General features: G+C 29.3%; 1 protein-coding gene across 1 annotated transcript; it reads right to left on the bottom strand.

Annotated features, from left to right (window-relative positions):
- Nucleotides 1–3,450: 3,450 nt before the first annotated feature.
- On the bottom strand, nucleotides 3,451–11,822 carry LOC124373726 (apolipoprotein D-like). The gene is made up of 6 exons (XM_046832075.1): nucleotides 11,796–11,822; nucleotides 7,633–7,737; nucleotides 6,994–7,127; nucleotides 6,186–6,277; nucleotides 3,937–4,032; nucleotides 3,451–3,640 (listed from the first exon to the last, which is right to left on the bottom strand). Exons 2-6 carry the CDS (start codon nucleotides 7,723–7,725, stop codon nucleotides 3,489–3,491), a joined length of 567 nt encoding a protein of 188 aa, XP_046688031.1. The 5' UTR covers nucleotides 7,726–7,737; nucleotides 11,796–11,822; the 3' UTR covers nucleotides 3,451–3,488.
- Between the last annotated feature and the right edge of the window lie 2,954 nt (nucleotides 11,823–14,776).

The following is a 14,776-nucleotide window of genomic DNA, read 5'->3' as shown; positions in this document are numbered from 1 at the left end:
TTCATACAGATTAAGGAGTTTAGAGTTTAAAAAATAAAGAATTTAACGATGTTTTGAGGGAAATACAACATTAAGATTTATCATACTTGAAAACGAAGAGAAATCAAGTATTGTAGATGAGTATATAACAGCAACTCAACAAATGAGAGTGAATAGACAGTAATTTTTGAGATTAAATAAAAAAACTTTAAAATGGATCGATATTCTTCCAAAATAAATCGTAAAACAAATTAATTAACGATTACAGTTTCACAGCACAATCACAAATGAAAAACCGAAAGGGACGTTAGATAAGGATGCAGAAAAGGGAGTTATCTAGAGACCGTTTTCCATAGTATGTTCCACCATGAAATTCAACACGAAAAAAACTTAAATTTAAAGTCAATGATCATGTAAGTAATTGTATTAAGTAACAAAAAACAAAACATTTTCGAACAAATATAAGAAACAAATCTGGTCAAGAGAAATCTTTGTGATTTTAATCAAATTAGATTAAACACACGATCCTGCTAACTGTATAGTATTAAAAGATTTAAATAATGAAGAAATAACCGGAAAGGTTTTATGAAATATGAATTGAAGTAAAAAGTCAAAAAATGTAATATAAATTTTCTATATATATAAAATGGGCGCATCAAAAAGAAAATTGTACAAAGTTGCAAACGAATTTAAAGATTTAAATGAATTTTATATAAAGATTAAAAGAAACAATAGGAAAGATGGAATGCATTATAATTGCAAAGAATTTGGGGTTGTGAAAGGGAATATCATTAAAGAATTATATGATTAAAATAGAAAAAATTAACTTTGGGAAGATAAAGATGTGGATGTCTTAAATGTTAAAGGAAAAACATAAAAAAATTTCAGAGTTTAATAGTGATCACTATAGTAGAGATAAAGAAAAGGACTCATATTGTAAAGATTGTGGTAAAGAAGGAAATCTTCATAGATTATATTATGGGAAGATATCTCAATGTGAATGTGCGAAGAACTAATTAAAATGGTTAACTAATATAATCAAAAAACATTTACAAACCAAATATCATAAGTTAAGAGTTTAAAACACTTTTCATCGTGTAATAATTTTTTGTCCTATATAAATGGGAGTTCTCAAAAAGAAATGTACAAAGGTGTCAAGAAGTAGGAAATAGAAAAAAGAACTGTTATTGTAAGGGAATTATACGTTAAAATGGGGACCAAATTTAACTTTAGAAGAGGGAAAAAGTGTTACTTTTGTAAAGAAATTAAAAAAATATTTCTGAATTTAAATAACTGGCATGTATAGTAAAGATAAGAAAAGGATGCTTTTTGCAAAAGATTGTGCTAAAAAAAATTTTTCAGCGAAAGTTATAAAAACGAAAATGCCTTGTGAATATGATAAAAAAAGATTTCTACGCGATGTGTTACACTAGTATATGCTAAAACTAATTTTACAAACAAAATATTAATAAATCTGAGAGTTTTTTAGTATAAATTTAGAAAACATTTTCATCGTGTAATTTAGATATTCTATAAATACAGTCGAGAATTCAGTCATATTTGTTAGTTAAATGATTTCCGTTGTATAAATATATTCAAAGATTCTTTCATTTGGTTGTAGAGATTGATAGAATTTGGGTTCGTCATCAATGAACAAAATCTCTAATTCAGGATAATTTTAAATTTTTAGATGTTTTAATCGGTTTGGTTATTTCTCGTTTCTGAGCTCTGATAACGTAATAAGGATATTCCCACATGTGATTCTTTTAATTAACACAAAAACATGGTGTTTTTTTCTTATCAAACTCTTTACATACCATATCTCTCTTCATTAATTCCATTCGCAATTTTGGATTCTCCTATTTTCAATGGATTTCATTTTCATCTTTAATTTGCAAGTGTTTAAACTTCGTCATCTAAATATTTAATCTTGTTTTCATGTTTGTTACTCCACCAAATTTTCTTAATGGAGGGTATTAAAACCTCTTTTTTGTAACCCACTTTGGTAATGTTTATGCTTCTAATTTATTAGATCTTAGTATTAACGAATAAAATCCAGTTTCATTAATGAAAATAGTGTCAGGATGAAGATTTTGAAAGGGGCTATGGCATAGACTCTTGTAATTTATTTATTTAAAGGCTATATTCTCGTCATTATCAATATTTTTTATGATAGCTTGTTTGTATTTTTCATATTGTATTAAAATTTCTGCAACATCTTTAGCCTTAAACCAAATTTCATTATTTTCGTCAACAATCGTGCAAATGTCTTTATTATTGAATGTAAGCTCTTGATTGTTGAGTAGGTCTACAACTGACTCCATTTAGATAGAAAGAAATTTAACCTAGTTTATTTTAATTTGAGAATGAAAAGTCCTGATTCATTGATAAAAAACAGTTTCAGGGATGAAGATTGTTTAAAGGGGGCCATTCGAATAGGGCCCCTTGTTTTTTTAAGTAAAAATGATTGTAATTTTGTCATCAATCACAACTCCATTTTTATTCCTTTTTCAATCTTAAATATATTGTTGTTTTACTCTCATTATTTAATAAAATTTTCCCTACAGGTCTTGTATAGTTAGAACGATTTTTTTGAATTTTCTTTTAATATTTTTTCTAAATTTGGATTATAATCGATTTAATTCGGTTTTTCACATGATTTTGATACATAGTAACATTTGGGAAAAATAGTGTACAAAATTTCAGGATTCTTTGTGTAAATGTTTCGGTATGATTTTCAAAAATAGAGATCAACGGAGATTGGCAGTGCACTTCCCAAATTACATCGAACTGGTCTAAATTTTGGCGTTTTATGTCCTAAATTATACCTGTTTTTTGGCTTCAAATAGTTTCTTGAACAAAAACCCTAACAAATCTACAATAATTGCTGAAAAACATTATTCTTACTGGTGATTTTATTTGAATTTTATTAGAGAGATAATTTTTTCGCATTTCAACTTGTTTTCGTCATAAGTTTAAAGATTTATCTGATTGGGTTTGAATGTTTTCAGATTATTTTTTAAGGGAATTTTTAATTTGATCGAAAAGTATATATATCCTTTGTTTAAACTAAATTTTGTTATGTCTCTTCTCACTAACTCTATACAATAAGGAGAACTTTCACTAATATTTATTACTAAAATTTTCAGAATAAAAACCGCTTAAACCGATTAAAATAATTTGATTCTTCTCCTAAGTATATATATATATATATACTTTAGATATGGTGAAATATTAATAACCACCTTATAGAAATTCTGAAAAGAGAGTGATAAAAGCAAGAGACAGATTTATACGTAACCGAGCTACAAGCTACAATTATTCTCTTTTCGTACAGTAATAAGACGTATTAAATAAAAACGTAAAGCGTTAACTTTGAGGATCTAAGGTTATTGATAATATAATATTGAGAATAGAAAGTGCAAGAAACTATATTAAATGACGCGAGGATTCTAAATTAAATTTATAAAATGTAAGTCAGTTTTTATTTTGTCAACAAAATTAGTTATTTAACAGTTTTTCTGGCAAGTTTTCCGGAAGTCGGTCTTCTTAGGGCCACCTTTGCTGGAAATGTCGGTGAGAGCGGCGTCAACCAGAGCCTCAACTTTGGTCTTGTCATTGCCCTCAAGGTTCTGCTTCCTGGTCAGTATCCAGGCGTGCTCTGTGGGATCACTTGGTAATTAGTAGAAGAACGATCAAAAGCTGCCAATTAGTTAATTAAATGTGAAGCATATGTTTTAGTATATCTATTCATGATGCGTAACTTATAAACAGTACGTTACATTCAACTGCGATTTACATTATAATTTGCTTACTTTGATGTTTAAGACAGTGAAACATCAAATTTGTTAATATCGTACAGTTTTAAATAATAATTTACTCCTCATTAATGAGATGTAACAAAGACATATTTGTGAAAGGACAAAGACACGCATAAAGTTGTTGAAGACTACTCACTCATTTGGAAACCGAAGAACATTCTGCAAGAGTAGACGATGGCATAGTTGTCGTAGTCGGTGGCCAACACCAACATTTGTCCTTTGACAGTACCGACTGAAACATTACTTTGTCAGTTATTTACTTTCATAGAAAATATAAGGCCAATTAGTGATCTCATGTTATTACACATAATTAGAAACATCACTAAATGTTAATTTTATGTGTTATCGTCGTATGATTTCGTGATATAAGTGCTGTCGATTTACATAGCACATGTCCATTACTGCATCTTTAAATTATTAAATTCTAAATTGCTTAAAAAGGATATATTTCTATTTTTTTTTTTATTTTTAGACATTTTATAATACTTCTGTCTATTATTGGAGAATTATCTTTTTTATACTCCTTTCGCTTGACCGTTTTCATATGCACTCTACTAATAGAACAAAAAGTAAAGATTACATTTTCGATAAGTTTGGGGAAGATTTTGGGAAAAAAAAAACAAACTATTGGAGAAAAATTTACGCAGCCTATATATTTCATGAAGAAAACATTAAATTTGATAATGTAATAATCAAAATTATCATTTTGAAAATATAACGAACCTTTTTTTCTGCAAGGAGGAACGTTTTAGGATATTAATACCAAAAATATGAATAAGTTTATGTTTTTTTTACAAGTAATATTTTTTTAATTTCTAATTTAACTAGTTATTTTAAGTAATTCCCAGGAAATTTATATTTGGTTGCTTGAAAATTTGGCCAAAAATTTACAAAAAGAAATGGAATAAATTTTTTGCGCGTAATACAATTTGCTTTATTAACGTTAATATTCACAGTCATTAGTTTAGTTATTTTAAAAGTTTTGATAAAGAAATAAGTTGGCTATGCGGCGTCGTTTTAAAACCCTATGAAATCATGTATTAATAAGTAAACTTTCAAGCTACATAAAAATGAATTTTAAGCCCTTTTATGCTTATAAAAAACTTATGCACATAAACTTATAGCAACATAAAAGTCAATTAAACATGCTTGTATGTATGTATGGGGAGTAAAAAGTGATAAGTGCCATAATATAAACAATTTATTTATATCATAAATGGTTGTAGTTTGAAAAACTCGCTTTAACTTTAAATATTTACTATAGATATGAGTAATCTTCACTATACTTGATTTTATTTCAGTGGCTAACTGAATGTATGTATGGAAGCTATTGTATGTAGATTTTAAATAAGATAATTCTTTTTTGGTAATTGTCTCACTTTAGGGAAAGTACAATAGAGCCAAGTTTTCTAGTTTTATTAATATGAATAATATAATAAGATGACTCACAGATAACAAAACCATATATGTAGTTGCAAATACACCGAAAAAAGTAAAAACAATACTATATCTATGAATCACTGTTTGCTCTGAAATGTATGTGGGGAACTTAGAATAGAATAATTAAATAATTAATTGGCTGAGAGAAATAACAGACCTTGGTAGCAGACTTATGTAGAGATTTAGGCTAATATTTATTATTTTACCCTTAAATATTCACATTACACTTATTAAGCTACACAGTAAATACATGACACTGACATATAATCACGTATTGGAGAGATTTTGATATACCAAATTGACTTTAATTACTTAAACATTAAATTATGTTGTTAAATTATCTACTTAACTGATTTCTAAATCTGTTCATAAAAACATGAGTGTAAGTAAGGCTATAAACAATAAGTTACTTTCAGCTTTATCGTAACGTTCTAAGGGTCCATTTACTAATACTTTTGTTTTTCTATTAGTATTAAAACCTCCTTTTTTATATTTTTACTATACGTTAATGTCCTAATTTCTCATAAGATTTTCATCACAATTAATTATAAATAAGCAGTCTTATTGCTACTCTCCGGTTTACTTAATTAGACACTATCACCTAGGCTTTTATTGTAGTAATAGCATTACTAATGTTAGTGTTTTTTAATATGTAGCGCAATCTTACAGTTATACATGTAAAAAGTTTAGGATTAGTCCAAATATGCAATATCCTAATTTAAGATGTATGTAAATGATTTATTTGTTTTAAGGGAACTGAATAGTAATAACATTTTCTAGTATTCACAAATTTACATTTTAATTCACAACTAGTTATGAACTTTGAAGTGATTTTAAAACTTTCAACTTGATTTTATGTTAAATATATGTTTCTCAATCTACTTAACTTGTCACTACCTCTACAATCGTGGATGTTCTTACAATAGCAGACAGATAGATACTCACAAGGCAACTCCAGAGAGACATCCAGCTTGCCCTCGTTCTTTGTGGGATCAGCCAACGCCACGGTCCCATTGACCGCCTCTTCTCTGCCGAATCTACAAATGTTTTTTACAATTAATTATACAAGGTATGCAAGGCTTTTGTTATAAATGTATTCTTTCTGGTGGTGTGTGTGACAAAATTAGTAACAATTATATGTATAACTATTTATTTATTTATAGATATAAATTATATTTTTTCGCGCTATATTTCTTTGATGTGGGACATTACACAAAACTGACTTAATAGTTTTATTTATTTTACTTATTCTTCAAAATTAATGCAAAATAGTTGAATCAGTTATAAAAAGTCAAAATATTTTATTATTATAACGTTATAACTGTTAAATTTTCAGGACTATGGAAATCTGAAAATTTTACTGTCAGTGAAATTTAAGAGTGGAGAGTTGCGACAAAATAAAGATTTCTCAGAGAGGAAATAAAATGAAAGTAATAGAATATGAGAGATATGAAGAACAAAATGAATGGATTGACAACAGAAGGAAGATTTACCAGTTGTGAATAAATTTGATTTGTTGCTCCCCATTTTCAGGTTGTGAGAACATAAGTCGGAATATTCGCTCAATACTAGGAAAAATTATCGTCATTGAAATTCTTGAAGTTTTTAGTCCCTCGGTTTTACACTCCAACACGATAGGAGAAAAGTGGAATAAAAAGGAAATTAGAATATAAAATTAAGGATTCTGAAAAATTAAAGATTTAAGAGAAGGCAAATATGAAGATGATGAAAGTTTATTCTAATTCTGACTTACATGGATTTTTGAGAATTCTTAAGATGTACGATGCCAGTGGTGGAATCCAAGGTGTATTCGGCCTTGGCACATCTGCTCAGACCTTGCATGAAGAACGTATTGAAGCTTGCCTGCTGGTACCAGGTTCCTACGTACTTAACACATAACACATACACTGAATCAACTTAAAGGTCTTAAGTTTTTGGAGTAGAAAATGAAAGGTGTTTGTTTAACAAAATATTCAAATGTTTTACATCAACTGCTAAAGGCAGGTAACAGTGTTTTTTAAAACAGTGAAAATTGGTTAATACATTTCAATATATTTTGAAAAATGAACAAAAACACCACATTTGTAATTTTTTAAGAGGTACATACTACTACTTCCTACTTAATAACCAACACGCACAACCACATTGCGGCATTATTCTGTACAGTTCTACTGAGGAGAAACATACTAAGAGTCACTCACAAATACATACGTATATTACAGTGTTGCAGTTATATATCATTTGTTATAAATCCAATCAAATAACTTGATATTGTTTATTAAAACAGAAGAATAGATAGCAGTGTTAATTAATCGCAATATATATTGTGCTTATCACCAAAATTGACTATAGATTTCAGGACTCATTTTTTTGCAATATATTCAGTATTCACCTTGGCGATATTGAAGGACTGTACAGGTGTAAGGTTGGGACACTCGGCTGCCACTACTGCCAGGTAAGCTGCTACAAGGACGAACACCTTCATACTGGACTATATCTGTATTGCAAAATATCTGTATTATAGTTTCATCAGTTGTCACCAATTTTCAGCTACAAATAAACCGCATTTGATTGTTATATAATAATTAGAAATATGTTACAAAGTAATATATGACATAATTTAATACATCAGGTTTATTATTATAGTAAATTGTAAATTGAACAAATGTGACTAAAGTAGTTTCCAAGAACTTCAAACAATTATTTTTCAACAAGTTATGTATAACATAATCATTAACAGTTACATACATAAACATAACAAAAATTATATAAATAAATATTCGTCTAAGTGAATTTAGTAGAAAAATATTTTAATTGGATTTAAGATATAAACAGTTACAAGTACGTTAACTAGAAGAGCGAATTTTTTTAATTCTCGTAATGTTATTAAATAATTTGCATATTGATAGCGTACATGTTTATATACTATTACAGTTACCCACGGTTTTACTCGTGAATTTATATTGAACATCAAAATAAAAACCCCCCAAAAAAGTTATGGTCTTTAAAAGTTATTCCAATCTCTTCTAGTCTAACTTACATTTTAGAATAATTAGACTTTAAGTCTAAAGAGTAAGTTTTTGGAACCCTGAAGTCAGAAGTAAACAAATCTTTACGAGCACTAATGAGATACAAAAATTTCTCTGTATCATTCCAAATATTTTTGTGAATAGCTGAGTAGAAATGCTACCCCTAGTAATCTTATTGAGATCATTTATGATGTAATATAATAGATATATAAAGTATATATAACTTCAATGTTTATGACGTTCAAAAGTTGGCACTGGCTCTTTCATTAAGTTTTTCACGTCAAGAATTACATTTCTGGTTCGAATCAATTATATTTACCACTTTATTGTAGAGTTTACTTTGTTTTTACAACCAAAACAAAACATACTGGTCTGAAAAGCATGCTTAGTTGAACATTGTACCGATAAGTTTACTTTGATCAAAAAGCTTCTACTTCCGGTTATTGCAATTAACTTCGGGTCTAAGTAAATTCTGGAGCTGTAGCAACATTTGTATTCCTTCCCTGATAAAAAATATTAAAAAATACATAATCTGGAAAATTTTTTTTCCGTGGAAACCTCTTTTACTGCCGGTTTCCGTCTTCTACTTTCGGGTATAAGATATTTCCGGTCTCAGTGGTCTGTTCATTTAATATGCACATGTGTATCCAATTTTACCTTTGTAGGATAGTGGAAAGGTGAAAAATAAAATATAGGTCTTCTTGGAGCTCCAAACCTATTTCAGCTCCTATGGGCAGTTAATTTTCATGAAAAATATTTCTAGAACTTAAGCCACGTGTATTGTGAATTCCATCATACTATACCATCGGAAAGTTAGAAAACGAAAATATTGTTTTTCTAAGGATGCTTACTCTTTTTCAACCTATATCCATGGTTGATCTTCATTAAAAGTATTTTATGTGTCTTTTGAGACCATAAGTGACGTGGGTATCAAATTTCATCTTTTTAAGACAAAGAGAAGTTGAAAAATAAAATATTTTTAACTGTGTGTGAAAATTCCTTACTTTTTTATTTATTTCATGAGGCCTAAGAGGATGAAATTTTAATTTTCTGGGCCAATTACAATTCAAATGGGAAGTTAGAGAATTGGTAAGTGAGTGAGTGAGGGCTGTTCCTTTTATTTACAGATATTAATATTATAAATGCTGCATTTGTTTGAAAAAATTTTGTATGTATATACGTATGTATGAATATTTGTTTGTATATACGTATGTTATATATACGTTTGGAATTTTGGTACTCAAAGACGCAAGTTATAGAAGATAGGTTTGTATGAAATTTGGTATATGTATATTGCTTATATATGAGAATAACACATAGACATATTTTTATTCGAAATCGATACACAATACTTATTCCAGAATTTTGTATTTACATAAACAGATACCGTCTTTCTTAGTGTGCTGCTAGTTATGGCAGTAGTATAATCTAACTTGTATTATAGATGGTAGCAATGACGAATTCAAATTATTTAGGTTATTTTAGATACTCGAAATCAGTTATTTTAACATTGCGGGGCTGCATATTTACAGTAGGTGGAGGAATAAAAACGCGAGATCGGACATTAAAATGACTGTATTACATTTGTCGGTCTATAACTAAAACTTGAGGAGCGCTGTTAAATCCGTGACTATTGCAATTCGAGTCACAAATCAGAGTACCAGGCACTGCATTTTAGTTTCTTATGGCAGAAACCACGAGGAGGCAGTTAGTAATTGCAATTCGAATCACAAATCAGAGTACCAGGCACTGCATTTTAGTTTATTATGGCAGAAAACCACGAGGAGGCAGTTAGTAATTGCAATTCGAATCACAAATCAGAGTACCAGGCACTGCATTTTAGTTTATTATGGCAGAAACCACGAGGAGGCAGTTAGTAATTGCAATTCGAATCACAAATCAGAGTATCAGGCACTGCATTTTAGTTTCTTATGGCAGAAACCACGAGGAGGCAGTTAGTAATTGCAATTCGAATCACAAATCAGAGTACCAGGCACTGCATTTTAGTTTATTATGGCAGAAACCACGAGGAGGCAGTTAGTAATTGCAATTCGAATCACAAATCAGAGTACCAGGCACTGCATTTTAGTTTCTTATGGCAGAAACCACGAGGAGGCAGTTAGTAATTGCAATTTCGAATCACAAATCAGAGTACCAGGCACTGCATTTTAGTTTCTTATGGCAGAAAACCACGAGGAGGCAGTTAGTAATTGCAATTCGAATCACAAATCAGAGTACCAGGCACTGCATTTTTAGTTTATTATGGCAGAAACCACGAGGAGGCAGTTAGTAATTGCAATTCGAATCACAAATCAGAGTACCAGACACTGCATTTTAGTTTATTATGGCAGAAACCACGAGGAGGCAGTTAGTAATTGCAATTCGAATCACAAATCAGAGTACCAGGCACTGCATTTTAGTTTCTTATGGCAGAAACCACGAGGAGGCAGTTAGTAATTGCAATTCGAATCACAAATCAGAGTACCAGGCACTGCATTTTAGTTTCTTATGGCAGAAACCACGAGGAGGCAGTTAGTAATTGCAATTCGAATCACAAATCAGAGTACCAGGCACTGCATTTTAGTTTATTATGGCAGAAACCACGAGGAGGCAGTTAGTATATTTCCATTGAAGAGGCATACTATTCTGATTATGTAGGCTATATACAAACTTTTCAGTTCAAGCAAGAAAATATAATTAATTTCAAACAGGCAATTTTGCTTATGCTCTATTCTCCTCTTAACAATAAACACTGCATTAATATTTATTTGATATACTAGTACAAGTATGCATATTTCCCTTGACTAATCATCGTAGGGCCAAACACATGATATAAAATGTGATTTTAAATTCACAAACATTACTACGAAATTTGACTTATTATTCCTCCACACGGACCTAAAATATTTAAATTGTCACTGAAACCATTCCAGCTATTCTATTAAATATAATAAATTGTTGCTGAGAAATTTGATTTACTTCATTGGTGATGGAAACTGTTTCATTCTCTGGCCACATGGCTTCAAATAATGATTTTTAAACTTAAAGTACAATTATTTGAATATGGTTTTAGGAGATTGAAATACATTCCAGTTACCATCATATCACGGAACTTTTTGCTTTGTCATTTACAAATGATATCCCTATAATGTCCTAGATTATAAGCTGAAAATGGTGTAACTGCTAGTTATTCTATAATTCTATTTAAATTTTATAATAAAATTATCTAATGCCCTGTCTTGTTCAACTGAACTGTGCAATAATAAGAGACAACAATAAATATAAAAGACATTATGTCTCCATTACTTTGATAGCACATATAAAACTAACTATCAAGAAATATTAAATCATGTCAGCAAAATTCGGAACGTAGTAAAATTGTTGTTCTATTGACCAGATATTTAATTAATGAGTATTAACTTATATAAATAGAATGAATTTTGCAGTGTGTATACGGGAAGCTGTTACAGTACCACAGTATTAACCCAAAAGAACATGTACATTTTAAATAATTTATTATACTTACCTTCTAAAGATCTAACAGAAGTAAAGTGAACATGTTACACTCGGAAGAGTATTTATAGCAAAATTACGAATCCAACCATCTGACGTCGTTCAAAACAACGTTATTTGGTAAAGGCTGTCAGTCATGTACATTGACAGCTCCTCGACAACTATGCCTGCCACCTGCAGCAGTAATGAATGCATGGACATATCCACGCTCACCATGTTACACCCTGAAGATGCTACATTTTTATAGCATGATAACTTCATAAATAAGCTTAATAGTGCATTCTATACTTTCAACAAACCCGAATGCCGTTTTTTTATTTATAAATTCACATTGAAATAAAACAGTATACATAATAGATTTATTTTGGACTAACATGTTTTAAACCGAACAGAAAGTGCGCACCGAGAACATGCGTGTTTCGTAATTTAATCAATAAAAATATTTAGAGCTACGAAAGTCTTTTGTTTTTTTTTTTGGTTTTTATCATTAAGGTTCAATATGGCAGTAATCTGAAGTAGTAAACTTATTAAACAGGAAAGGATATTTCATGAAAATTGTAACTCAAATGGTTATATATGTATGTAATTGTATTAGATATTGATGTATATCAAATTGTCTGAATTGGATAGGAAAAGTAGTGAACCCTCTAACGGTACAACAAAACTAACAAACTTTAGTTTTAGTTCTAGAATTATCTCGTACATGGGAACAGGAAAGTAAATTACACAACATTTTTAGTTTTTTGCTCAATTCACTCTTGAAATATCATTATAAGATTTAGGATCTCTTAACGCTCAGCCAAATCCCATGGGATGAGCACCATATACGAGTGCTCTGATGCTTAATAGGGTTCACAGGCGTTCAGCAGTAAGAAGTGTGTTAATATAGTTCTTTCAAGAAATATACCTTTTATAAATTTATGTAATAAAGCGTGTTAGTTATTTTAGTCGTTATGTTTAGAAGTAGTTATTTCATATATTTTATTATAGTTATTTAATAGTGTCGTTTTTCAAAAGTTCTGCAATCATTATATAAGATATTCTAAGATCTTAGTTAAAACTCTAATACCACAGATGATAATAAGTTAAGCCGCATGTGACATGATATCTCTTCCATATCACCGACTCCGCTTTCAACTGACCCAAGACCAGTCGACTGTTGAAGATTCCAGCTGACTTGTTCTGTATAAGCAGGGAAGGTTTCCAAACCATTTAACTTGGAAGTTATGGATTTTGTATATACAGTTGGTAACCACCAAATTTACTGTTCTGTACTAAAAGCGTTTTAATTATATAAATGACGCAAATATATAACAATTGTTTTCTTTATATAATAATTGCATTTTATTTTCCAAAAAATAATTTTTAATCAGATCTGGTTTTGTACCCATTTTATTAACTTAAAAGGGCTATCTAAACCTATATGGTATCAACTGTACTAAAATTGGTACTCTTTTTATAAAGCAAATAAAAAGTGAGCTTTTTTTCTTTAACTCCGTATGTGGCGTTAATTTTAATGTATGAAATTATGTGAAACTTATTATTTTTTATAATTCGAAAGGAACGAATTTAAACAAGTTTTTTTTTTATTCTGGGCAATTTCAAAAAACTTTTTTATTCATAATTATAGATATATATTAAGGTCTCTAGATAGAAACTATTTAACATTTTAAAAAGATAGTTAAATCGTTCTATCTCAGTTGTAACATAAAAAATGTAACGTTAATGCAGTATTTCACACTGGGTACACATATCTCCTTATTTACTTTTACTGTGTTAGTTAATATTTATTATTTACCAAAAACTTAAATATATATATATATATATATACATATATTATTTTGGAGTTGCTAGAAGATAAAAAATTGGGAAATGTGTACCTATTATACGAATTCTTTAGCTCTGTCAAATTAAACCAGAAGTATATTGAATTAGAATTATTAATCGTACAGTAGTTTTAACTCATCAAACTATAGACTAAAACTTATAATGGCTTAAAGCTAAAATATAACTTAAGGATATATATATGAAGCGTAACGGAATGAAGAATGATAAATTTCATAGCACCACAAAATTTATTAAATATTTATTATCCTACTATTTTATTATATTATTGAAAGGTTTTATGTAATTTTACAGGTAAAAAATATATATTATTTTTTTCTTTTTATAAAAAATGTATGTCATGCGTTATCACTATTTTGTAAAATTTCCATTGGTACATAAAATAACTGTAACTGCAAGTGTAAGTTGTTGTGTGTAAGTGTTACATTCTATTCAAAATTACTGAAGAACTCTTGTTATATTTTTTTGTTTACAAAATAGAATCCATATAAAAGAATATAATGTATCTTTTTCAGCACAGAATATGTACAATATGCAACATAAATGCAAATTAATTGTCTTTACAGCTTAACTCAGATGGTTTATGAGGGGATTCTAACAGAGCTATGTAAATAGAATGTTCAACCACGGAATAATTCCAGTCAGGAACTTACCCCGTGATTTCTAACCACCCTCAGTCTGACTTTGCTAATGAACTGGGAACCTTAAACCAATTACAATGATTCTAAAAGGGGCAGAAATGAAAATAAGTCAAGCGATATCTCACAGTTCTGTATTTAGAGCATATTATCTTTATAATAAAGAGATATAATTACTAACCTTACTAGAAACAAATGTTCTTAGCTTAATTTAAGAAACCATTACAACAAAGAATGATTTACTAACATTATTCGTTATCTATCATATTTGCCAAATCCATTCCATCACGTTTAATGCGTACTGCAGATAATGTGATATAGTTATATAAACCTATGAGGTTTAGTGACGATTATCTTACTTTATCTGTTATGAAAAAAAACTCGTATCACGATTCTTCTTCTCCTAAACCACTAAACCGACTTAAATGAATTTTGTAGATATATATTGTTTGGTCCAACTTAAAACTTAGTACAGATTTTATCTCAATTAATAAACGTAAATATTTTATTG

Source organism: Homalodisca vitripennis, chromosome 1 (assembly GCF_021130785.1).
Source record: "Homalodisca vitripennis isolate AUS2020 chromosome 1, UT_GWSS_2.1, whole genome shotgun sequence".
NCBI classification, from domain to species: Eukaryota; Metazoa; Arthropoda; class Insecta; order Hemiptera; family Cicadellidae; genus Homalodisca; species Homalodisca vitripennis.
The sequence above is the reverse complement of the archived record's forward strand: the minus strand, read 5'-3'. Positions and strand labels throughout refer to the sequence as shown.